The sequence below is a fragment of the Petaurus breviceps genome, unplaced genomic scaffold (genome assembly GCF_028583685.1).
Source record: "Petaurus breviceps papuanus isolate PSGF00001 unplaced genomic scaffold, PetGlider_PUasm1.0 118, whole genome shotgun sequence".
NCBI lineage: Eukaryota > Metazoa > Chordata > Mammalia > Diprotodontia > Petauridae > Petaurus > Petaurus breviceps.
The window spans coordinates 14153667-14180961 of NW_027185616.1; the positions used below are offsets into that span (position 1 = coordinate 14153667).

At 41.9% G+C, this 27295-nt stretch overlaps 1 protein-coding gene across 1 annotated transcript in view; it reads left to right on the top strand.

The window, feature by feature from the left end:
• ABCC1 (ATP binding cassette subfamily C member 1 (ABCC1 blood group)) overlaps positions 1–27295 on the top strand; it is a 134555-nt gene that overhangs the window by 93975 nt on the left and 13285 nt on the right. The window contains exons 17-25 of the mRNA XM_069086559.1: positions 2485–2661; positions 5124–5291; positions 6554–6731; positions 14677–14761; positions 18345–18477; positions 21090–21297; positions 22659–22969; positions 24027–24226; positions 27009–27135. Coding sequence (XP_068942660.1) covers positions 2485–2661; positions 5124–5291; positions 6554–6731; positions 14677–14761; positions 18345–18477; positions 21090–21297; positions 22659–22969; positions 24027–24226; positions 27009–27135 — 1587 coding nt within the window. The remainder of the gene's footprint in view (positions 1–2484; positions 2662–5123; positions 5292–6553; positions 6732–14676; positions 14762–18344; positions 18478–21089; positions 21298–22658; positions 22970–24026; positions 24227–27008; positions 27136–27295) is intronic.

Sequence of the window (27295 nt, forward strand, 5' to 3'; positions counted from 1 at the left end):
TTACCTAGGTTTGAATCTGGCTTCTGCTTACTGCCCGTGTAAGTCACTTCTCCACTCTGGGCCTTGGTTTCTGCAAACTGAGAGGACTGGACTAGATGATCCCCGAGCTGTAAATCCTAGCTGCCTGTGACTTATAATTAATACTATCCTTTTATTTCCTTTGAAAGTGCCTTTAAGTAGGTTAAACATAGCCCCTGCAGTCTTATTTTCCTACTTTATTGCTTTCTAGCAAACTCCGCTGAATCTGTGGCCTCATCTGCATGGGTATTACTTCTCTGCTATAACCTGAAATGTATCTCTGCTCCGTCATTCTGTCCTATCCTGGAACATGTCATCCTGGCCCTCATGCTTATTATTAGCTGCGTGACCTTGGGCAAGTTGCATGACCTGTCTGGGCCTCATTTTCCCCACCATTAAAATAAAGAGCTCAGACTCACTGACCTCTATGGTCCCATCCAGCTCTACGTGTTTGAGTCTGTTGTGATTCCAGAAATCTCCAGAAAGAATCAAACAGACTTCAGCCCAGCCCAGAGAGAATGTTCACAAATTAAAAATTATAGGAGCAAGATCTGAATGAAAAGGCTTTACTGCTAAAGAAATGCTGCTTAATTTCTGTTGAGTCAGATACACACTCTGAGACAGTTGGGCAAAACGTAAAGTAAGCTAATGGGGAAAATGCCAGTTCACCATCAGCCTACTTTGCATAGTAGATCATTATCATAAAAGCCTTCAGCACCTAAGACTGAATTGCTGGAATTCTAGATTCCTGTGTTGGACTTGAAAAAGTTGCTAATATTTTAGTGTGTGTGTATTTTTTTATCCCTTGCACATGAGCCCAGGCAACTTGTTAAAGAAGATACTTTTTCTTATGTCTTGTTTGGCAAGAATTGTGTTTGTTGTCCCCGAATTGTCCTAAATTTTCAATGAATGAAGGCTGTATTAATGAGGTTTTAAACCTGTTATAGCCTTATTGGAGATCTCACCACCAAAGTGGTCATATTGGAAGCGGCTGTCTAGACGGCAGTGCCATATACTCTACTGGAAGTAACACTGGGCTAAGAGTCAGAAAGTAGAGATCAGATCCAATCCCTGGAAATAGCTGTGGGCCTGTCACCTTGTGGGGGAGGAATGCGTAGACAGCAGTTTTGTCTGAAAAACCTTAGGGGTTTGGGTAGACAGAAACCTCAGCATGAATGAATGGTGAGTGTGACGGCTAAAGAAGACAATATGATCTTGGGGTACATCAGGCGAAGCACACTTTCCAGGAATAAGGAGATGATAAAGCAGAAGCTGGCCTGACTTTGAGTGAAGCATCGTGTTCAGTTCTGCTGTTGAGGAGTAACTGATTGCTGAACAGCATCCATAGGCAGGCAGCGAAGGTGGTGAATGGCCTTCTAAGAGTCCCTGTCCTATGAGGATGGAAAAAAAGACGTGATCTTTGTGTTCAAGTATTTGAATTTATTGGGGAAAAAAGGGTTAGTCTTGTTCTCTTTGGCCCCAAAGGATAGAAGTAGAAACTGTGGGTAGAAGTCATAAAGTGTGAGGGATAAAACTTGTAACTCAGAACTTTAAAAAATATGTTAAAAATTGTTTTAACATGTAATTGGAGAAAAACAAATTAAATAAGGAAAGCAAAAGAAGTTGCAAAAGTGGCAAATGTAAGCTTGATATCAGAGAAAATTTGACGATTAGAGGCATGGCCAGGCTTGGCAGCAAGTATGTGTTAAGTCCTTATTCTATTCCAAGCACGTTGCTAAGTGCTTACAGATATAATTTGCAAAAAAAAAGACTAGCTTTTGCCTTCAAGGAGCTTAAGTTGGGGTGGGATGGGGTGGTCAAAGGTCCTTGGCAGGTCCCTGGGGGGAGTATGAAAGTTCCCAAAAGTCAGAAGCAGATGCAGAAGGGGAATGAAAATTGACTGACCTGGGGCCCTCCCCCAAAATGGAGGCCTCAAAAGGAACTCATCAGTGGAAGAAGAAAGCAGGAATGGTGGAGGGATGCTCCAGAGTGAGGAGACCCTGGGCACTGAGATGGTGGTGGGCTTTCCTTGACTGTCATCTTCAAGTAGAGACTGACTGACTGCTTGTTGGGTCTGTTATAGTGAGGGTTCTTTTTTTCAGAGGTGGCTTGAACTAAAGTCCTTTGCAACTCAAAAAAAATTTCTATGCTTTATCTTTGTCTGTCTGTTTCCATATGTATAAAATGCACTTGACTGTTCTACGTAACTCCTAGGAAACGCCTAGAGCAATGGTGTCAAGCTCATTAGACAGATCCCTGCAGAGGCCACATGTTAATTTTAAAAACCGCATATTAACATTCTCTGGGTTCTAATTATTGTCTCTATTTTATTAAACATGTTATCTGGTTTAAGCAGCACTGGGAGTGGCGGACCCGTTGGCCTGTGTTTGACATGATAGGAACAGTAGATCAAGTCTTGTCTCCGGTTCATTCCCTTTCTCACTCTTTCCCTTTTGCCTTTGATAGGGTTCTGTGGCTTACGTTCCCCAGCAGGCTTGGATCCAGAATGCTTCACTTAGGGAAAACGTTCTGTTTGGCCGACAGCCCCAAGAGCGGTTCTACAAGGAGGTGATTGAAGCCTGCGCATTGCTCCCAGACTTGGAGATCTTGCCCAGTGGAGACCGGACCGAGATTGGAGAGAAGGTCAGTAGGATGTTGACTTTAGCCCCTTTGAGCAAAAAATTCTGCCCTGGGCGTTCCCGGGTAACTGCTGTGAGAAACAACAAAGCAGCAAACTGGACTTGCAGTTAGAAGGCCTGAGTTGGAGTCTCTCCTCTGCTACTTAGTGGGCTGGTGGCCTTTTGGCAGCTATTTAACCCCTCTGATTCCCTCCTGTTTCCCTCCTCCGTAATATGGAACTGATAATAATCCTGCCACCACCAGCCTCAGAGATGCAAGGAGCCTATGGCAAGGAGAGGGTGACCTTGGACGAGTCACAGCCTCATTAGACCTCAATTTCTTTATCTATAAAATGAGGGGGGTGGACTAGATGACCTTTGAGGTCCCTTCCAGCTCTAGAACTATGAACTAAGTTGCTGGTGTCCTGTTTAGCTCTCTAAGACCCTAACTCGCAGAGTAGGTGCAGAGCTGACTTGGTAGATGGAGTTTACTCATTGGTAGTTCTCTATGCCAGGTCAGGTCCAAAAAAAATATTTGTACTACCAGCCTTATAACATTGATGCTGCTGATAATAACAATGGTAACAATAATAGCATTTATATAGTGCTTTTTAAAAGTTTGTAAAGGACTTCTACCTATATTGCCTTCTTTGATCCTTATAGCAACCCTGGGAGGTAGGGTTTTTTATTTTTTTTTTTGCTTTTTGGAGGGCAATTGGGGTTAAGCGATTTGCCCAAGGTCACACGGCTAGTTTTTGTATTAAGTGCCTGAGGTCAAATTCGAACTCAGGTCCTTCTGACTGCAGGGCTGGTGCTCTATTCACTGCACCACCTAGCCTCCCCAGTAGGGTTTTTTATTATTCCCATTTTATAGATGAGGAAACAAACTGAGGCTGAGAAAGGTTAAGTCACTTCCATTCAGTAAACATTTATTAAGCGTCTACCTTTGCCCGATGCTGCTAAGTGCTAGGGATACAAAAAGAGGCTTTAAAAGACAGTCCCTGCCCTCAAGGAGTTTACAGGGAGGACAGTATATAAATAAATATGTGCAAAGTAAGCTTTATACCAGATAAATAGGAAATAATTAAAAGAAGGAAGGCATGGGAATTAAAGAGGGGTGATAACTAGCTAGTAACTGTCTGAGGCAGGATTTAAGATTGTGCCTTCCTTATTCAAAGTCTACTGCTGTATCCACTTTGCCGCTGGGTTGTTATGGGGATTCAGTGAAATAACGTGGAAGGGTGCTTTATTAAGTGCTGTAGAGATATGAGAAATAGTTCTTTGGAGGTGGGGACAGTGGCCTTTTTTGAGCAGTGCCTTGGCATAGTCCGCACCTGTCACCATCTGGAAACACAGTGGCATTTGAGTGAAGTGAACAGCTTGCTTAATGGCTTTGAAAACCAGTCAGATCTCTTCTGTGAAGTTGGGGGCTCTCAGTGCCTGACACGGAGCTCAGTACCAGTGAATCACAGCATAGCTGAATCAAAACTTTTCACAGGCAGTTTAAAATTCCAGACTGGCCCATGTGCTCAGGGATCGAAAACTTAATTTAATAATAAATGATACAAATCTGCTCTTTCCCTACCTTCCCCCTCAAAAACACCAAAACCAAAGCCAACATCATAAAGCAGCTAGCACTGGACCTGGAGTTAGGGAGATCTGAGTTTAAATATAGCCTCAGGCAGGTATTAGCTGTGTGATCCTGGGTGAGTCACTTAACCTCTGTCTGCCTTGGTTTCCTCATCTGTAAAATGGAGTGAAGAATAACATTGAGCTTCTAGGGTGGTTGTGAAGATAAAATGAAATACTATTTGTTATTAAGCTCTTTTTTTTTTTTTTTTTTGCTTTTTGGAGGGGGGAAGGCAGGGCAATTGGGGGTTAAGTGACTTGCCCAAGGTCACACAGCTATTAAGTTGTTAAGTGTCTGAGGTGGGATTTGACCTCAGGTCCTCCTGACTCCAGGGCCAGTGCTCTATAGGTACTGCGCCACCTAGCCGTCCCTGTTAAACTCTTTATAAACCTTAAAACACTCTAGAAATGCTAGTTATCATGATTATTTTATCTGTAGTTTGGGGTCATCCATGCTACTAGAATGAATGGACGAACATTCAGACCCTCCCCTCCATTCATAGACAGACTGGGGCACAGCTGAATTTCTTATGGCTCCCCTTGTTTCTTTTTTCTTGGGGACTAGGGGCTATTTTTCATTATCCTGAACTTAAACACCAAATAAAATGAGCATTTCCATATACACAATAGAAAAGAATAGGATTGTATAGGAATCTCTGAACCCCCATTACAAGTGGCTTGTTTTTCTTTTAGAATAGATAAAAAATTCAGTTTTTTCAAATGTAATTTTTGAAGCTGGTCTGCTTGTCTGTTGAGTCTTTTGACTTTCTTTCTGTTCTCTTCAAGCTCACTGCTTTTCTTGAGGAGCTCATGTGGAGCTTGGTTTCAAAAACTTTTTTTTTTAACCTGCTTTCCTAGGGTGTAAATCTGTCTGGTGGCCAGAAGCAGCGAGTGAGCCTGGCACGGGCAGTTTACTGTGATTCAGATGTGTACCTCTTTGATGATCCCCTCTCTGCAGTGGATGCCCATGTGGGAAAACACATATTTGAAAAAGTGATTGGCCCTCAGGGGATGCTGAAAAACAAGGTATTAAAGGGTTGGGGTTTTGCAATAAAAGAGAGAGCCGTAGATAGAATGACCATTGCTTTAGACAGACCATTGAAACTATGTATCGTGGTACAAGGAGGCAGGAGGTAAGAGTTGGAGAGAGGGAAATCCCTTTAATTTTTCTTTCGTTTTTTGTTTTTTGAATGTGTTCCCTTTAGGACTTTTTAGCTTTTCCTTTCTTTCTGAATGTGATTTTAATCATTTTGGTTTGAATCCTTCCTCTTTAAGTGTCCCTGCAATAGTCTTATCCAACTTTAGCTTGTTTAACATAAATTCTCCCATCCCTTATCTCCAAAATGATTAATTCATTCATTCTGGCTGGCTGAAGGGAGGTGTGAGAAACATGCTTTTGGGGATTACAGGACTTCCCAGGCAAGGTTAAGGAGGTAGCCTGGGGTGAGCCTCTGCTGCCCACTGCTTCCCTTTGGGGACCCTTAGGAAGATCCACATGATGTACCCCTTAAGATGGCAAACCCCTTCTCATTGAAGGAACTCAGAAACAGAATGTGCAGAGAAAGGGCAAGGAAGCTGGTGTAGTGCTCACCAGGAATACACCCACACAGATATAGAAACAGGACCCTCCTGTTAGACTTAGGGTTAGTCCAATTCCTCAAGGTCTTTACTTTATTTCCCTCTCTCTGTATATATATTCTACATTTATATAGTCAAATTCCTGGAACTCTTCGTTTTATTTCCCTCCATATATTCTACATTCCCTCTATATATGCACACCCCACCTTTCTAGCTCCCTCTGGCCATTGTCATAGTTCCAGGAAGGCCAGGGTTTTAGTAAAGTAAGATAAACGAGAGCTTCCCCATAGCTATTGATTATCTTCCAGTAACTTTTGTGGGAGCAAAACAAGATGCTATTATACCCCTCTTAGAGGAGGTTTCTCTTTTAATTTAAACAAAGATGGTGGTGAGTCCTCAGAGACAAATTTCCATGCCAAGACCTCAGTTACTTGTAAAGATTGACTTGTTATGCAGGAAGAGCCATAGGCTGTGGAGTTTGAGGTTGGAGGCCAGAAATTGACAGTGGCTTTCTAGAATAATGAAAAATGGTTTCCTTCCTGCTTTGTTTTATATTTCAAAGTACCTCTTGCCAGACACTGACCCTAATGACCATTTTCTTGTTTGATCCGTTATGCCATAGAGAGTTTATCAGTGACCATTTGCATGGGGATGTTTGTCTGCATCTGATGGGGTCTAGTCGGATTTTTGTTTTGTGTTTGTGTTTTTAGACCCGCATATTGGTAACTCACAGCATCAGCTACCTGTCCCAGGTAGATGTTATCATTGTGATGAGCAATGGTAAGATCTCTGAGATGGGCTCACACCAGGAGTTGCTGGACCGAGATGGAGCATTTGCAGAATTCCTCCGAACTTATGCAAATGCAGAACAGAACATGGAGGATGGAGGTAAGGGCAGGGCAAGAAGAGATGCTACCTTGAGGTAGCTACTCTCTTCCAGTCGGAAGACTGCAGCCTTAAAATTCCTGTTTGCCTGTTTGGCCTCCTTAGTATGAGAGATGTCAGGGGCTGGCCCAGGTTCTGACTTTCACATACAGGTGTGGCTTATCCTTTTCACTGCTAAATACAGAAATGTCCTCACCACACTGATGGCCTTTCCTTTTTTCCAGATCACTAAAGACAGAGGATTAGATGGCCTTCTCTTAAAACAGGTGTCCTGATAACGAACAATTGAGAATCAGTCTCTTCTTGTTTCCCAGATGGCCCAGTCCAGAATCCAAGACTTAGGAAAGTCAGCAGAAGTAAAAGCTGGAAATGTAGACATTTTTTGTGTTCTTGAAGAATAGAAAGCAGAGGAGGCAGCTCTGGGCTGGCATGAACATGTTTCCTGTTCTTTTTGTATCAGATCTTAGGGGGAGGACAGTTTAGAGTGACTTAGGGAGAGCCGTTGTTCCTCCTTTTGTGCTCTTTGTGTTAATTCCAGGAAGCTTACCCCTATCTTGCTATCTTGCCCCTTTTAGGCCAGATTAAAAGTTTGGAGTGTAATTTTTTCCATCCCTTTTCGTATTGCTCTGTGCTAACATATGCTTATCATACTACCCTTAATTTTAGTAGCAAAACTGACATTGTGATCTTCTAAATCACGTCCTCCAGTCATTCTCAGACCTTGTCTTCACTGTGAGAAATGAAGCTGTCTGGGTTGTTTTATCTTTGCACCTTAGATTTTTCTAGGACTCGTGCTGTCAGCTTCTGCCTTCCTGGTCTCAGAGGATGAATGCTGTTGTTGTTCAGACCCCATTTGGGGTTTTCTTGGCAAAGATACCGGAGTGGTTTGGCATTTCCAAGTCTGGCTTGTTTTACAGATGAGGAAACTGAAGCAAACAGGATTAAGCGACTTGCCCAGGGTCCCATAGCTAATTAGTATCTGAGATCAAATTTTAACTTAGTCCTCCTGACTCCAGTCCTGGTGTTCGATCAATTGTACCACCTAGCTGCCTCTGAGAGGCTGGTAGCAAAATCTATCTGATCTGGTTGCTTCATAAGTAGGGGTAAGATAGTACATAGAACCACATTCTTCCTTTGTTACAACCAGCCACTGACCTTAGATCCCTCAGCAAGTCATCTCATAGACATCTCTCTGTGAGGCCTCCTGTCCTCAGCTGTCCTCAACTGTCCTCAAACACTTGAGACTAGTTGAGCCTGTCTCCTGACCTTCAGGATCAAGGAAGAAGTTTTTAAAACCTCCTCTTTTAAAAAAAAAACCCTTTTTTCAATTTAGGAGCATTTATTTCCCTCCCACCTGCCCCTCCCTCATGAAAAAAACAAAACCAAACCCAAGCTCTTGTAGCAGATATGTGGAGTCAAACAAAACAAGTATGACCATTTCCAAATATTACATCTCATCCTGCATCTTGATTGCATCACTCCTCTGTCAGGAGGGGCGAGTAGCTTTCTTCCTCATTGGTCCTCTGGCATCATGACTGGTCATTGCATTGATCAGAATTTAGAGCTGTCTGTCTTGACAGTATTATCATTGATTATCTAAATTGGTCTCCTGGTTCTGCTCATTTCCTTCTATATCAGGTTTCTCTGAAACTGCTTGTCATTATTTTGTACAGTCCCAAAGTATTCCATTACATTCATATACAACTGTCTCCTCTGCGATCTGTACAGATTACATCTGCTTTGTTTTTTTTGGTCCCTTTTGTATTGCTTTGTGCTAACATAATCTGTATAGATTGGATCAAGTACCATGGTATGTGAAAAGAGTCCTGGAATCCAGAAACATGCTTTGACCTGAGCTTTGGCAGTCATTCATGTAGAATGCCAGTCTTTTTTTTTCTTCACATCATTTATATTGGATAATTTAAATGTCATTGGTCACCCTAGCACCCAGCACAATTCAGTCAATTGTTTTTTCAGTCATGCTCAATTCTTCATGGGGTTTTCTTGACAGATACTGGAGTGGTTTGCCATTTCCTTCTTCAGCTCACTTTACAGATAAAGAACTGAGGCAAACAGGATTAAGTGACTTGCCCAGGATCACCGAGCTAATAACTGTTTGAGGCTGGATTCAAATCAAGGTTTTCCTGACTCCAACTCCAGTATGCTAGACACTGTACCACCTAACTGGCTAGCACCTAGCTCTTCATCTCCCCAATTCAGAGACCAGCAAGCCCTTCCTCCTTCATTTCTGGAGGCATATAGGGTTCTTCTAACCAGGATTGATTCAACCAATCCCTACCGTGTTTCCCCGATAAAATAAGACCTATCCCGAAAATAAGCCCTCCCCTTACTGTGTAAGATTCCTCTAAAATAAGCCCTTCCCCGAAAATAAGCCCTGTTGAGATTGCTACTGTAGTGAAGGTGATCCCCTGCGCAACACGCTACATTATGGTACCCTCTGTATGCACCGTGTCCGTGTCCCTCCCCCGTGAAACGCACGCCGCGCTCCGAGCTGCATCCAATCAGAGCTGCAGCAGTGAGCGCATCATCCTGTTCTTCCCCAGTGATTTGCTTGCTGGCGCCATTGAGAGCAGTGCTGCGGAGGAGAGCTGAGGCAGGACAACATAAGCCCTCCCCTGAAAGTAAGCCCTCTGGTGTTTTTCTTTCCAAAAAAATTAAGAAGACAGTGTCTTATTATCAGGGAAACACCGTAGCACCGATGTACCTGAATTCTTAATAATATTTTGTTTGCTACCTGAAGAAGCTTTTTTTCTTTTTGCATTTAATTTTAATTTTATTTTTTTCCCTAATCACATATAAACAAAATTTTTAAACTTATGTTTCTTTTAAAAAATTTTGAGTTTTGAGAAAGTTTTTTTCTGTTTGAATAGCCCTTCCTCCAAGCATCCCCATTTCTATTGAGGATTTTACCATCCCTCTTCCAGTAACCTGTGTTCCTAACCCAGATTCTTCATGCCCCTCTCTCATCCCATGTCCTCTCAGTTACCAAGTCTCATAATTTCTACCTTAACAACATTTTTCTCACTTTCCTCCCCTTGCACAGTCATAGCCTTCATTCCCTTTCACTTGGACAATTGCAGCAACCTCCTAATTTGGCCTACCTGATTGGTTCCATCTCCCCTCTTCCCAAAGCTGACCAAATGATATTCCCATGGCACAGACTTTTGGGACATCCCATATTAAATGAATGCATGTAAATACATACAAAATAGTTCAATACAAAGTAACTAACAGTCAAGAGTATCAGAAAATGGCCTCTGAGATTTGTCTCGTGGGAAGAGAAGGACTCTGTAGGACAGAATTCCTTGGCAACACAGCGCCAGCCTGATTTGCTAGCTGTTTTATAGCCAGAAACTTCATTTCTGAACAAGAACTCTGTATTCCAACCAAACTGGACTACCAGTTGTCTCTTCAACCTGACATTCCACACGTTCCCCCAGGCTGTGGAATGCCTTCATTCTTGCCCTTTTTCTTGAAGACTCAGCTCATATTCCTTCTCTGTGAAACATAACCTTGTCCTTCAGTTTTCTCCTGCTCCACCTTCACTCTCCTCCTCTCCTCATTAAATCACTCCTGCATTACTTACACATTTTACTTAATAGAAGCTTCTCAAGGGCAGGACCTGCTTCATTGCTGTTTCTCTGGTGCCTAGACAGGGCCTTCCACATAGTGGCAGTTTAACAGATGGTCATCGAGGTCAGATTGAGTCCAATTGAATAATGGCGCCCAGTGGTGGAATTCTTTTTAAGTTTTCCAGCTTTTTCCTCAAGAACCTGGTGACATAGATATATGGGTGTTATTATTCCTGTTCTGTAGATGGGGCCACTGAAATTGAGACTTTTCTCATGGAAAATGGCAAAATTTGGACTCCATCTCAGGTCTTCTGACTCAAAATCCAGTGTTCTTCCCTCCACATCAAGGTGCAGTGGTTGACTTCAAAGAAACTTGGTACTAGAAGTACTAAGAATGACACAATACTTAATCAAATGAGTACATATATAAATGTATGCAATATAAAATTGCAGGGTGTTTGCAAAAGTTTGCAGGACACTTTTCTTAGACATGGCATATATGTGAGTGTTATCTAAAACTTCTTATGAGATAGCATTGGGAAGTGAAAACTGAGGCATATTGAGGTTGCTTCTTTCAATCACTCTTGGCTTCCCCACCTGCATTTCTTTATACATTTTTCCTTCAAAATGATTTTTGTGGGGAGGGGGTACAGACATTCTTTATTCCATCCTACAGAAAATGCAGAAAGCACATGAGGATTTTTAATTAAACACTTGATATAGTTATTTTCCATTAGAACACCTTTCCCCAGGTGTTCTAATGTCCTCCATATTCATAGCAGTATTCCAAAGAATTTAAGACTTCCCTCAGAAAGAAGTATACTTAGTAGCCCCTTTTCTCGCCTTGCACTGGCCAGATAATGCACTGTATTGACAGGGCAAAGCCTGAATCTTTTGTTCTTCCTGTATTATGACTTAGATGCCCCTAGCTTCTCCAACCTTAGGGCCCTTTGTGTGATTCCAGTCCCTGTCCAGAAGTCTCGTGATGCCCAGGGAATCTTCCCATCTTTAAGCTTTTATAACTTCCCCTTCCATGACTGTTGACTCTTGGGCTGAGAGGTTTGCCTCTCTTAGACTGGGCCCAGGAGCTCTTCTCTGGACTGAGTGGGTGAGAACACATGCAGCTCCCATTCACACGTTCTCGGGCAAGTGAGGGGCAGGGAGTGATTTCTTTCCTGCTTCCCAGTACGGGTCTGTTCTGCTCTGCCATAGTTTTTCCTCCAAAAAAAGACCAAAACAGAGAAGAGCAACTTTTAGGCACTTTAAAGGAGACTTAAAAATGACTTTTAAACTTAACTCTTTGTAACTTTTGGTTTTCCCAGCTCTAGGCAAGAAGGACATGGCAGAAGAGGAAGGTTGGTGTTGCTTGGCTTAGACCCAGCTATAGTGCTTGTAGGTACAAGGCAGTAGACTGGTTTCTATTGTGAGTTGCATGACTGTGCCAAGAATACCAGTTAGTTTCTGCTCCTGCTGTCTTCACCTTAAAACAGTAATAATAATAATAATAATAATAAGCTAAGTGCATAAAAAAGTAATGATCTTTTGACTTGAAATAGGTACTCTCTACTCATATTTTTTTTCCATGACCCAGGCCAGTAGGGTCCTATCTGACCTTGCCCACCCACTTCAAACATTAGCTTACTCCTAAGAGGTGGAGGCCTCTGGTGGGGTAGGGGCAGGCTGTAGGGGAAGGGAGTCTCAGGTGAAGGGTTTTTTTTTGAGGGGGGAAGATAGGGCAGTGGGGATTAAGTGACTTGCCCAAGGTCACACGGCTAGTTTTTGTGTTAAGTGTTTGAGGCCGGGTTTGAACTCAGGTCCTCCTGACTCCAGGGCCGGTGCTCTATTCACTGTGCCAGCTAGCTGCCCCTGCAATGAATTTTTATAAGAAAAAAATTAAAACGATTTTTTTTTAAATCAGCAAAACTCAATCAGTACCTTGAAAGAAATCTGTCAATATATGCAGTGTTCCATACGCATGGACCTAGCCCCTCTGCAGAGTTGTGGGGAGGTGTCTTCTGCTGTTTCTTTCTTGTGGCCACATTTGTTCTTTGTAGTTCCACAATATTCTTTTCTGATTCTTTTCTAGTTATTTTTCTTTGTACTATGGTATTTGATTATTTGAAAAGGAAGGCCTCCAGCAATTTCATTTTCCTCTGGCCCTAGTAAAAGATAAAATATGTGTTGTTAGTTGGATCAGTGGAATGGAAGCAACTTAAGGACAAAATACAAATACTTATAGTATTTGTATCTCCAGGGCTTAGTACAATGCATGGCACATAGTAGGTGCTTAATAAATGTTTGTTGGTTGATTGACTGATGGGGGGGATAGGGATTGAGAGGAGGAAGTAAGCAGGAATGTCTGCCTGAAGAGAAATATACCCCTTGCTTTGTTCATCCCCTGGGATCCCAACAATATCAGACCAGGTTTCTTTCCTTTATGGAGCAGGTGTTCCAAAGGCTGACCAACTGGCTGTCAGAGAACCACTTCACCTATTCTGATGCTCAGAGTTTTTGGCTATTAGCAAAGCATTCTTAAAATAGCAACGCTTTCTTCCCAGAAACAGACTTAGATCTTAACATGGCCTTTGTGCCACAGCTAGGGAAATGACACATGGCTGTCCCAAGGCAACATGCCATGTATGTTTTGCAGGAAGATTCACCTGTCTCTGTTGGCCAGCCCTCCACCTTTAGATGTGGGCTTATCTGATCTGTCCCTTCCTTATCTGAACAGGGAATTTTCCAATGGGTGGAGTGAGGGTGTAATTTGTTTTCTTTATAGGCAGTACGCAGAATAAAGGTGTATCTTATTGCAAGCCAGCCCTGTATATGAGACCTGATATGCCAGAAGGATTAACCAGATTGGGTAGCTTGGGACTACTCAATCATCCAGCAATGACAACTAACAATAATATACTTTACATAGAACTGTAAGATTTGTAGAATGCCTTCCTCGCAACAACCCTGTGAGGCAGATAGTTTGACTATTATTACTTGTGTGAACTTCAGTTAAGTCAGGAAGTCCCTTCGTATCTCAGAGTCTCAGTTTCCCCATCTGTAAAATTAGGGGATTGGATAAGGTGATTTCTTCAGTTTCTCCCACCTCTAAGTCCTATATAAAATTTTTTTTTAGACAAACCTATAATTTAATTGATTTAAGGGACACTCAATGGGGAAAGTCTCTTTGCCAGTACAAAATTCAGCACCTGCTCTGCAGGTTATAGGCTTAGAGAGTTTCCTCGGTTACTGACAAGGTAAGTGACTGGCTCAGGGTCACACCTTCAGTATGCATCAGAGGTGGGAATGAAAACTAGTTCTTAACTCTAAGACCAGCTCTCCATGTCCTGTACCTTTCTATAATCCTGTTACTTTCTTTTTTCTTTCTTTTTCTGAAAATAAAACCTAGCCCCAGAGGGGTCAGAGTGACTTAAAGCCAAGGAACAACTAAATGTCAGATTCAGGCCCAGCTCTCCCAACTCCCAGGGCAGTGATATCACGATATCACTCCTATTCTACACTAACTATTTGCTTTACAAAAGGGTTCACTTAAAAATAGCAGGATCCTTGATATCTTTTAAAGATAATTCCCTTGACCAAAATTTTTTTCACATTCAGCTTTTTAGAAATACATCTTCTGAGTACAGCCCTGTCCCCTTGGGCTCTTAATGGGTTATCTTTTTTTTGGGTGGCAATCCAGGTTAAATGGCTTACCCAGGGTCACACAACTGATAAATGTCCGAGACTGGATTTGAACTCAGGTCTTTCTGACTCCACGGACAGTGCTCCATCCATTGTGCCACCTAGCTGCCCCTCTTTTTTTTTTTTTAAAGCAATTGGGGTTAAGTAACTTTCTCAAGGTTACACGGCTAGTTATTTTGTGTGGGTGCCAAGTATCTGAGGCTGGAACCGATCCTGGGTCTCCTGACTCTGGGGCTGGTACTTTTACTGTGCCACCTGGCTGCCCCTCTTAAGAGGTTACCTAAAGCAGAGGGGTCATACTCCCTGGCCTGTACAATTCCTAATGGAGGCCTGAGCCAGATTAAAATATAATTGGTAAATATTTTATAAAATACATAACTTAGGTAATGTTAATTTTGTGGTTTTCAAAGTCCTTATGTGGCTGCCAGGGATCTGTTTTCTCTTTGAGTTTGACACTATTCATCTAAAGCATTATATAGGGTGTCCCCAAAATTTTAGTGTAGTTTTAAAGCTTTTAATAACTTTAATAGTTTAAACCATAACAAAGACTTTTTGAATACCCTGTGGAGTGTGTGTAGAGTCATCCCAGGGACCTTTGCAATACCTGCCAGGCCTTTAGAACCCATTCGATCTGCCTCTCCTTCTCATTGGGTTAATAGATACCAGTGGGCCAGCCGTGAAGGAAGTAAAGCAAATGGAGAATGGAGTCCTGATGCCTGAACCCTCAGATAAACAGCTGAAGAGGTAGGCTGTGTGTGGGGGGGGGGGGTGTCTGTGAGTTTGAATTCATAGATGTCACTGGAGTTTCTCTGCCCTTTTTGTGACTGACCTGAAAAAGGAACATGATGCCGCTCTCATGGCTTAAGCTACCAAAAAAGGCCCTAGGTTGGCCCAGGACAGTGGAGGGGGCTGGTTTTCCTTGTTATCCCTGTTTTATTTGCCTCTCACAACTTTATAAGTGTACCTGTCTCTGAGAATCAAAAAACCACGGCCTCTTCCTGCCAAAATTGTGTGACTTACACGCCTCGTATTTTTGCAATAAATCCATGCTTCTGGACACTGAGGTTCCCTACATGGCGTGGATTCTTGGGCCATTTGGCTTGAGTTGTGAAATTTGAAACAACAGGGTCATTGAAGGAGCTTGAGAACAAGCTCGGGATGCTTACTTTTAGCTGGCTGATGAAGAGCAGCAGGCCACAGCTTCAGCGGAGGCTGGTATGTGATGTGACCTGGGGCTACGAGGAATTGCTTTATTTTAGCAAACCAAAAAAATAAAGATGAGAGTGTGGGAAGAACATGGCTGTTTGGAACACATCTTCCAGGCACTTTCCTGATGACCACTCAACTGCGGAGGTTATACTCTGGCACACTCAGTCATATCCCTTCAGGCTTTTACACATCTGTCCACTAGTCTCTGGGCATTTTGGAGGGAGGGTATGCAGGGAGCCTGTCATAGTCCTAGGAGTTAAGCTGCATAATGACGAATAGGCAGGTTGGTATCTGTCCTTGAGGAATTAACCATCAGAACAAGGGGATGTCAGCACTGGAAATGGGTGATTATATATAATACATACACATATATACATACATGTATATATATGTATGTATGTATAATACATGATTATAATGACAGCAGGACGTTCTGAGGTGGAAGTGAGGTCAGGGATTGTGCAAGGTCAGAGTACAGGTGGACAAAGTAAGCTTTGAGCTGCCACCCCAGCTAACTTTGTTGAAACTGCCCATAACTGAGATTTCCACTTTCTCAGTGAGGAAACTGACTTTTGCAGGCCTTACTCTGCAGGAAAACAGAAAGATTCAACCTGGTTTTTCAGTCTCACAGGTTTGGTGGTAAGCAGATAGGAGTGGGGGTCCACTTCACCCCCAGGGATCCCCAAACAGTTTGAGTACTTTTTGTCTAAGAGGGCCAAGCCTCTCTCCAATCATTTAGTCAAGCAAGAGTTTATTAAACTTATTTCCTGAACCTCCATAGCTGCTGTTGCCTCCCCATTTCCTTGTATTTCCAAAGATACCTTGAATTTGCCAATTATATGCTTATATACATTTGTGTTGTTTCCCTGAAGCAAAGTGCAAGGCACCGTTTTCACTTCTGTCTTCATTTCCTTGGGCCCTTAGCACAGTGTTTCAGGACCTGCTAGGCCCTGGGGAGGCAGACAGAAATGTAAGCTACCTCCCTGAGCTTAAGGAGCTTACGTTGCACATGTGCTCATATCTCTAAGCTCTGCCGGTTCCAGCTGCTCAGTAATAATATATCCCTCAGTAATATAATATGTCATTCTCTTTCATGAATTTTGGAGGTTCCCCCACCACTCTTTTTCAACTTCCCCCAAAAGAAATCGAAGCAGTTATGATGGATATGAGATCACCAGGCCTCACAGGTGTCTTGGGAAGGAGGAAGAGGAGTATTAGTTTCATAGATCAGATTATTTAAATATTTACTCAGAAGCTGTTAATGTATAAGGAAGTATTCTAGGGGCTGTGAGAGATGCAAAGGGAGGTAAGACAGAGTCCCTCCCTTTAAGGAGCTTACATTCCTGTAGGGGCAATTTTAGTTTTGTAATAATATAGGATTATATGTAGTGTAAGAATCATGACCATGCTTTACCTGGGGAGGAAGGAGGGATAGGTAACAGTGACAAAAGGAAGTGAGCTTACACAGGCTTGACTCTCTGAACTCCCTGACAAGGGTCTTTTGGTGTAAAAGGTCACAGAGTTAGAGGGGAACAGGCTTCAGTGGCCATCAAGCTCACCCTACTGTTGGATTTGTGCCAGCACTTACTTGGTTATCTCACCCCAGTCCTTCCCTGGGTTTCCTTGCAGTGTTGTTGAGTTTCACAGGAGAGAAGAATTGGCTTGACAGGTTCTCAACAAACAGATGCATTGCCACAGCTGTAGTGTTTGAGTTTTCCTAAATTTAGTTTCAAATGTACCCTCTAATAAAGAGTCAAGGAAAATGTGTTTTGAAGAACCGCAGATGAAACTTGGGGCGTGGTGACTGATCAGAGGGAGTTGTTCTCTCCAGAAGCAATGATGATAGCTAACATTTAGGGCGTCCCTAAAGTCTGGACACATAGGAAATCTCATTGGCTATGCATATTTTCAAGAAATGAAATGAATGAAATTTTCAACATTTTATTTAATTAGCATAAATGAGATTTTAAAGGAAGTCATAGGAGATACATAGGAAATCTCACTAATTAATTAAATTAAATTAATCTCATTAATATGAAAAATAGTCCCCAATAGCTAATGAAAGCTTTTATTCTATACGAAATTGTCATGGCTAAAATTTATGCTAATTATGGGGCGGCTAGGTGGCGCAATGAGTAAGAGTGCCGGCCCCGGAGTTGAGAGACCTGGGATCGGTTCCAGCCTAAGATACTTAATACCCACACAAAAAAACTGGCTGTGTAACCTTAACCTCAATTGCTTTAAAAAAAAAAACATTTGTATGCTAATTAAATAAAATATTGTTGAAAATGTCATTTATTTCATTTCTTGAAAATATGCATAGTTAATGAGATTTCCTATGTATCCAGACTTCAGGGACACCCTGTATAAATGTGTGTTGTTATTATATGGGCAGCTAAGTGGCACAGTGGATAGAGTGCTGGGCCTGAAGTCAGGAAGACTCGTCTTTATGAGTTCAATTCAGCCTCAGACACTGACTAGCTGTGTGACCCTGGGCAAGGCACTTTAACTCTGTTTACCTCAGTTTCCTTATCTGTAAAATGAGCTGGAGAAGAACACGGGAAACCATTCCAGTGTCTTTGCCAAGAAAACTCCAGCTAGGGCCATGAAGAGTTGTATACTACTGAAACATTATGTAGCACTTACTGGGTGGCAGGCACTGTCCTAGAGTAGAAATATGGCATAGTTCCCATATGGCCCAGCTCAAAGCCTTATCCAGTCCCAGCAGAATGCAAGCCTTTTTAGGGCAGACACAATTTATTATTCATTTTTGTCGTTGTGCATATTAGGTATTTAATAAATACTTTTTAGGTTGAATTGAATTAAAAATGCTATAGGCGTTTTGATGAGGGAGTGGCAGAGCCGGAGCACAGCCTATATCTCCTGACCCCCCCCCCCCCCCAGGTCAGTTTGCCAGCTACTTAGATCAAGTCTCCTTGTTCGAGTTTGCTCTCTGCCCAGAGCCTTTGCTTCTTTGCATCCTCGAACCCTGGGGTGGGCAATGTGGCCCTCCTTGCTCTCGCACAAGTTTCTCATCTAGTGTGTACCCGTGGAGATCCTGGGGGTCAGGCCCTGTAGGTGACTACACAGGTTTGACCCTCTGTGTTGTTTTCTCTAGACAGGTCAGTAACTCCTCTTCCTATAATAGCACAGAGCCTGGGAAACACAGTAGCACAGCTGATGTGCAGAAACCTGCCGCAGAGAAGGATACCTGGAAGCTGGTGGAGGCCGATAAAGCCAAGACCGGGCAGGTAAGAGCCAAGCGTTCCTGCCCTGCCTGCCCTTTGCCAATCAGTTAACTGCTGGTCAGATTTTAGCAACTTTTGTAATGGCATCAACTTCTGACCTTGCTTGCTTAAAGAAAAGTTAAAGAAATAGTGTTGTCTCAGATTTTAAAAATCTTTTGTTGTTTCAGTTGTGTCCAGCTCTTCATGACCCCATTTGGGGTTTTTTGTTTGTTTGTTTTTTGCTTTTTGGAGGGGAGAAGGCAGGACAGTTGGGGTTAAGTGACTTGCCCAAGGTCACACAGCTAGTAGGTGTTAAGTGTCCGAGGCTGGATTTAAACTCGGGTCCTCCTGATTCCGGGGCCAGTGCTCTCTTCACTGTGCCACCTAACTGCACCATTTGGGGTTTTCTAGGCAAAGATATTGGAGTGGTTAGCCATTTCCTTCTCCAGCTCATTTTACAGATGAGGAAACTGAGGCAAACAGGGTTGAGTGACTAGCCCAGGGTCATATAGCTAGTAAATATCTGAGGCCAGATTTGACTCCCAGTCTTTCTGACTCTGGACCCAATGCTCTATCCCCTTTGCCACCTAGCTATCCCAAATTTTAAGTTTTACAAAATTTAAAATACATACTCTGTTTAAAGCCCTTAATGGCTATCATGGAGTGCCATCACTTCTCCTTGTCCTTACTGACCCATTGATAGTGATGCCAGTGAGGGAGAAAATGACTCCCAAATCAGAAAACAAGGGTAGATGGAGGAAGAAAATGAGTCAATAGGTGACTCATGTATGACTACTCATGAATGACTACTCATGTAGCTTTACAGTTAGAAAAGGAGACCTTAGAGATCAACTGGTTTAATATTTTATAGATGAGGAAATTAAGGCCCAGAAGGCTAAAATCACTCTCCCATGGTCACAGAGTTAGTTGGTAGCAAAGCTGCAACTCTTCCTTCCAGTGCCCTTTCTAGTAGTCAGTATTGCCACTCACATTGGCTGTTCCCAGAGACATAAGAATAGTGCACTTAAGTCAGAAAACTGGGGTTCATATCCTGCTTTTACTGTAACCTCACTGGCCAGTGGTGACAATAGGCAGGTCACTTAGCTCCCAAACCTCAGTTTCCTCACCTTGTAAAATAGGGATAATGTTTATACGCGGGATTTGTAAAGCAAATCACTCTCTGTGAACTAGGGATGTATGTCATTGAAGGTTGCAAGACAGCCATGTCCACAAAGTGTCCCCTGTCAGTGGGGCTTGGTTTCACGCATTGAAAGATGGTACCCAAGGATGGGTTGAGTAGAAGGTGAAGAGACAGAAGATTGGAAAGGGAGAACTTTGGGATCTGTCTCAACATTGTGCTACCTTTCTTTACCCCATGACTTTTTTTGTTGGGGAGCTGACCTCCAGATTGCTATTCCTTTTATCTCAAGCTGTCTTCTGATAATTTTGGGATGTCTTTTTCCTCTTGCTCACTAGCCTTTCCTCTGTTTCCCTCTTGCCTGCCAGCTCAAAGCCTTCCTAGGGAGTTAGGTCACCAGCCGTGAACAATTATACCTCCCTTCCTGCTGCTTTTTAACTTCTATATCTGTTCAAAGAATGAGAATAATTGAGGATTAGATGTGTACTGTTGAGTTATCCATTTCCCTTAATTTCATGGCTCATTTCCCAAAGGAGGATCACTTGAACCGGAGACAGAGATAAAAAAGACGTATACAATTTAGTTTATAGTAGTTCCCTCCTGGGTCACTGTATTTACTTGCTTAGACCAATATACTGTATAATAAAGATGTGTGAGGGAGGGTGGGGCCTGCTAACTGTACAGTTCTCAGAAAAGCTAGAGCAGCGTGCTGAGCCAAACCAGGTTATTAGGAAATAAACGTTTTTTTATGGGTGAGTGGAGTAACATCAGTACTATAAAACTTAATTGATCAGGGTGGCTAGGTGGCGCAGTGACTAGAGCACCGGCACTGGAGTTCAAATCTGGCCTCAGATACTTAACACTTACTAGCAGTGTGACCTCGGGCAAGTCACTTAACCCCGATTGCCCTGCCCTACCCCCTCCAAAAAGCAACAAAACAAAACAAAAAAAAGCAATAGAAATTTTCAAAAACAAACAACTTAATTGATCAGTCAACCTGCAAGTGTCTTTGACGTCTTACTGAGCATTCACCATTGCAATAGACACCACAGTGGTGTAAAACATGGTTTCTATCCTCTCTCTGGTTGAGGAGACAAGATTAATGGACATGAAACAACAGTATGTACAAGACTATATGATCACACTCATGCTAGGCTAAAGACTGCGCACTGTAGGAATTCTGCCCAGGAGGCTGGTGAGGGCTGGAATGGTAAGGGAAGGTTTCTGAGAGAGGCTCAGACATATGCCAGGTATTGGAGGCCAGACGAGGTCGAGATAGGTACAAGAGAGAGGAGAGAATGTTCTGCTTAAGGGAAACAGTAACAGCAGAGGCCGGAAGGGGTTGCTGACATGAGGTTGATGGTCTAGACCTGCTCTAGGGCCTGATTCTGGAACCTGCTTGCTAGGCGTTCATAGATTTTGGGGGGAAGTGGGTGCCATCCTCTATTTTTGTTTTGTTTTAATTTTGCAAAGTGATTTTTCTCCCTTGTGTTTTTAGGTAAAGCTGTCAGTGTACTGGGATTATATGAAAGCTATTGGACTTTTTATCTCTTTTCTGAGCATCTTCCTTTTTATCAGTAACCATGTGGCCGCCTTGGCTTCCAACTACTGGCTCAGCTTATGGACTGATGATCCCGTGGTCAATGGGACACAGCAGCACACGGATGTCCGGCTGGGCGTGTATGGAGCACTGGGCATTTCTCAAGGTGAGCCTGCTAAGATCCCGCACCGCTGGCTACAAGGCTTTACCTCCTCTTATTCTTTTGAAGCCAGTGTCAGAAGGGTGATGAAAAGAATAGCCAACACTCATTGTTTTTCAGATTTGGGGTTTTTGTTTTGTTTTGTTTTTCATATTTTAAAACTCAACTAGTTACTTTTCACCTCAGCACTCTGAGATGGGTAGGAAGGAAGGTTCTCCTGTGCCCATTTTAGAAATGAGGAAGCTTAAACTCAGAATGCTAATAAAGAAGTAACTGTGTTTGTAGAATTACACTACATGTCTGTAGCACGGATGAGTGAAATCTCCTTATTTTTTCCTCATTATTTAGCTTAATCAGAAAGGGAAAAACTACTCAAAGGGACTTCAGCAAGTGTGTCTTGACTGTTGCACCCGTGGAGATTTTTTTAAAAATTAAATTTCATCTATAGAGTTTAAAGATTAAAGGTAGAATTCTCACCTTCCTAATAGGTTTCTTTTCAGTCTCTTGGAGACTCCCAAATCCCTCTTGGACTTGAGATGTCTTTCTAGAATGAGGGAGCTTAAGGCTTCACAGGGCATCCTTCATATAAAATTTGTTGTTGTTCGGTCATTTCAGTGTCTGATTCTCTGTGACCCCATTTGGGGTTTTCTTGGCAGAGACACTGGAGTGGTTTGCCATTTCCTTCTCTGACTCTTTTTACAGGTAACAAACTGAGGCAGACAGGGTTAAGCGATTTGCCCAGGATCACACATCTAGGAAGTGTGGATTTAATTTAACTCAGGTCTTCCTGACTCCAAGCCCAACACTCAATCCACTATGCCCATTTTGCACTCGTGCAAAATACTCTTTTCCCAACAAAATCAGTGTATGTCGGTTACAAGAGTCATTATTTAAGTTTATCTCTGCATACACGAATACAAGAAAATAGTTTTTGTTTTTTTTTCATTTTGTTTTTAAATGTGAAGTTCATTCTTGAGCTATTTTCCAAACTCTTTCGGGGGACCCATGTGACAAGGAGAGAAACAAGCCCACCTACCAAATAACATCGGAGGGTGCCTGAGGCCTAGAGAAACGATGCAGCTCACTCAGCAGCAGGTCTTGGTGTAGTGAAGAGCTCCCGTGTTTTCTGGTTTCTCGTAAGCCAATCAGTTAGTAAGCAGGAAGCATTTTGTTAAGTTCCTATGTGCCAGACACTGTGCTAGGCACTGGGAATGCACAGAAAGGCAAAAGACAGCCCCTGTTCTCAAGGAAATCACAGTCTAACTCGGGATTCAGCATGTAAGCATGTCATTTATGTACAAACAGGTGTAGACTCTCTCTGTCCTTTGCTGAGCTGATCTCCTGAGTGATGGTGTGGTGTATTCCAGGTATTGCTGTGTTTGGCTACTCAATGACAGTGTCCATTGGGGGCATCTTAGCCTCCCGCCGCCTGCATTTGGACCTGCTCCATAATGTCCTCCGGTCCCCCATGAGCTTCTTTGAACGAACACCCAGTGGGAACCTTGTTAATAGATTCTCCAAGGAGATGGACACGGTGGACTCAATGATTCCTCAGATCATCAAGATGTTTATGGGATCCATGTTCAACGTCATCGGTGCCTGTATAATCATATTGCTGGCCACACCCATTGCTGCCATCATCATCCCACCCCTTGGCCTCATCTATTTCTTTGTACAGGTAAATAGCAGGAAGTTTGTATCATGTTACACTTAAAACATTAGAATAGAACTGGAGTTATAGGCTGAGCTGTGTTGCAAAACTAGACAAGTAATCAGGGACCATTATCTTGACATGCAAGCTCATACCAGTGGTGTCAAACTCAAAGATAAATGGGCCCCTGTGAACCCATGTTGACCTAGAAAACCACAAATTAACATTATCTATGTTTTATGGTATTCACATTTACTTTGTTGAATATCTCCCAATTGTATGTACGGTAATCTGGCTTAGGCCCCACTCAAGAGTGTTGGGAGATGCCGGTTAGACACCTGTGCTGATGACAAGCGGAATTCTCCAGGGCCTTACTATGAGGATCAAATGAAAACACCCCAGAAAATACTTTAGAAAGTATGAAGCATTATCCAAAAGCAAGGCATAACAAGTTTAAGTTTTCCTTGTCCCTTACCATAGGATGTTAGGGAATTCCCCACCTCTAAGAAGGAGGGAGATTGTATGCTGGGGAATAAAATAGCAGCCAGTGGTTTGACTGATGTGGGCCCTAAAAAATGTCTGCTGGTCAGTATTAGCTAAAAATTTGGGGATGAAACAGACCCGACAATCCTTTTGTATGCACACACACACACACACACACACACACACACACGCGGCAGTAGGTAGACTTATTTCAGCTAAACCCTTAAACTTTCAAAATAGCTGAGAAAGAGTTTCTATTGTATGCACTTTATGTTGAGATATAAAATATCTAATTGCCTGAAGTTATCGGAGACCTTAAAGATCCAACAAAGCACTGGATTTATGTTAAGAATCAAATTTGGTCTCAAATCCAGAAGTAAATAGTCAAGGCTCTAGTGTGATGACTGCTCACTCCTAGGCTTTCCTGGAGTCTTTGGGGTTGCTTGGCCCCATCAGCTTTTAAGAGATTAGTTGAATTGGACAGTGCATTATAAGCGTTTGCTTGATGAAACCTTAGTGGCCGCCCTCAGTTTTCAGGGGAAGAATTTAAACTTATTCACTTATAAAGAGTAACTTTCTGCTTCTTAACGTTCTCCCCCAGAGGTTTTACGTGGCCTCCTCACGCCAGCTGAAGCGCCTGGAGTCAGTCAGCCGATCCCCAGTGTACTCACACTTTAATGAAACTCTCCTGGGTGTCAGCGTCATCCGTGCTTTTGAAGAACAACGACGTTTCATCTGTCAGAGTGACCTGAAGGTGGACGAGAATCAGAAAGCTTATTACCCCAGCATCGTGGCGAACAGGTGGGTTAACATTCTCTGAGATCCAGCCTTTCTCTTTCCTAGGAGACCGCCTTGTCTTCTATTGGAATCAGTGGGAGACAACACAATAAGGTTTCTGGGAACCCCTAGCAAGATAACAAAATTCCATTTATTTTGTTGTTAAGACTTTGGACAACCACCATAGTCAGGAAGTAAGCAAAGAAAACATCCAAATAGCACACGTAAACCCATCCCTTGGTGCTTACCCAGACGTTGTTTCAGTATTTCCCATTGATGGACAGAGGATGGCTTCCTGCTTTCCTCTTAAGTAAACTGTACAGGCTTTAATTCCATCCAGAAACTTTTTATCTCTTCCAGACATTTACGTATAAAATAGCATGGTAGTTGAGAAGCTGGAAGACACCAGTGGCAGTAACTAAGAAGAGAGGAGACATATCCCTACAGAAAAAGAGATAGAGACATTTTTCTTTTTTCTTTTCTGTTGTTAGAAAAATTTATTATTTATTTTAAATATTTTTTCCAATTACATGTAAAAAATTTTTAACATTTTTTTTTTTTAATTTTGAGTTTCAAATTCTCTCCTTCCTGAGTCGGGAGGACCTGAGTTCAGTTCCGGCCTGAGACACTTAACACCCACACAAAAAACACTAGCCGTGTAACCTTGGGCAAGTTACTTAACCCCAGTTGCCCTCCAAAAGGCAAAAAAAAACAAAAAATTCTCTCCTTCCTTCCCTTTTCTCTCACCTTATTGAAAAGGCAGACAGTTTTGTTATAAGTTATTTATGTACTTTTTTTTAAGGGTTTTTTTTTCAGCTAAGAAGTTTTTTCAAATTAATCTTTCTCTCCTAATATCTCTCCTTCATTGAACAAATTTTTTAAAAGACAAAATTCCTCAACTTATATCTGCATAGTCCAGCAAAATAAATTCCCACATTAGCCACATCCAAAAATGTCTATCTCTTCCTGAATTTTCAGTTTATCACCTCTCTCTCTGAAGGTGAATCGTGTTTCATCCTCATTCTTTTGAACTTGTGGTTTATCATTACATTGATGATACAGGAATTTGAAACAGTAGAACATCAATGTATTAAGAAACTATCACAATTGATGTTCATAATAATGCCTCTGAGTCATCAGGAGAAGGCGAAATTATATACTGGTTATTTCACCAAAAAACCAGGAAGGTGTGATGCATTTTAATTAGTTTTGATATCTTGTTATTTTAGTGACAGTCCTTTATCAGTGTGCCACCCTTATATGATAACAAAACAAAAGCAACTAAAAAGTGACTTCATCTGACAATATGCAGCATTCCTAACCCATGGGCCCCTACTTCTCCACCTATAGATCTTATGTTTCCTTGTGTCTGCTGGATCAACATCAAGGTTGATCGTTGCGTTTAATCTTAGCTGTGATATGTTTTAGAAAGGTATCCATCTCAGAGATTCGTCACTACCAAGGGACAGAGCAGATCACAGAAGATTAAATGGACAGTTTTGACTGTATGAAATGAAAAAAATTTTGCACAAAAAGGCTAGTGCACTTAAAATTAGAAGAGAAGTAGGTAATTGGGGGAAAAAATCTTTGCAACAAGTTTTTTTCATAAAGGTGTCTAATATGCTTTATATACATATGCATATATAGTATGTACATATATATGCTATACATACATGTGAACCTTCTTAAAATTTATGTGATTAGGAATGGTTCTCTAATAAATACTCAAAGGCTGTGAACAAGGATTTTTTAAAGAAAAAATCCAAGCTATCAACAGTCAATTAAAAAATGTTCCAGATCACTAATAATTAGTGAAATACAAATTAAAGCCACTCTGATTTTCCAGGTCATACCCATTAGCTTGGCAAATATGTCAAAAGAGGAAAATGATGAATGTTGGAGGATTAATTAATTTAGTATTGTAAGAACTGTGAATTGGTCCAGCCATTCTAGAAAGTAATTTGAAACTGTGCTCAAAAAGCACTAAGCTGTGCATAACCTTTGATCCAGCAATACCACTGTTAGGCTTATATCACAAAAAGATCAAAGAAAGAGGAAAGGGACCAATATGTACCAAAATATTTGTAGCAGTTCTTTTTATAGAAGAAGCTAAGAGGGTGCCCACCTGTCAGAGAGTGCCTAAACAAATTACAGGTTATAAATGTAGTGGAATATTATTGTTCTGTAAAAAAAATGACAAGATGGACAGGGTCGGAGGAAGCTGATAATATCTTTATGAACTGTGCAGAATAAAAGTGATCAGAACTAGAAAAATTGATAACAATGACATTATAAAGAAAAACAATTTTGAAAGATTTTAGAACTCTGATAACTTTCCAGTGAATGGAAGATAAAGCCTCCTATTTACCCTTGACAGAAACAGACTTTTAAAAATGCAAAAGGAGATGTATATTTTTTTATGACCAATTTATTGGGCCATTTCCATGAAGGGGAATTTATTTTAATAGACTATACATATTTGTTACAAGTGTAACTTTTTTTTTCTTTTTTAATTGTTCAGAAAGTAGGAGAAAGAAAATAATAAATGCTTTTTAAAATGATCACCCTCCGGGAACAAGCTTTCGTTTACATGGAAAATTCCCCTCGTTTCCTGATGATACTGGAAAACTCAAAAGTTCCTTTTGTCTTTGTCATTTCTTCATATCCTTTCCTCTCTTGTTCCTAAGCCAGGCTGTTTCAGACCAAGAGATTGAAGGAGTCTTTCAAGCATAAAGGATGTTTTTTGCTTTGATGGGTCTTGGAGCCCAGGGCTGACTTGTTTGTATGTGTATGTATGTCTTTGCAGGTGGCTGGCTGTCCGACTAGAATGTGTGGGAAACTGCATAGTTCTCTTTGCAGCCTTGTTTTCTGTTATCTCCCGACACAGCCTCAGCCCTGGCTTGGTGGGCCTCTCAGTCTCTTATTCTCTGCAGGTAAGAGGAAGAAAATCTTCTGATATTCAAAATTATTTTTAAAGACTGCAGGGGGGGCGGCCAGGTAGCACAGCGAGTAAGAGCACCAGCCCCTAACTGGCCATGTAACCTTCAGCAAGTTACTTAACCCCAATTGCTTAGGGGTGGCCAGGTGGCTCAG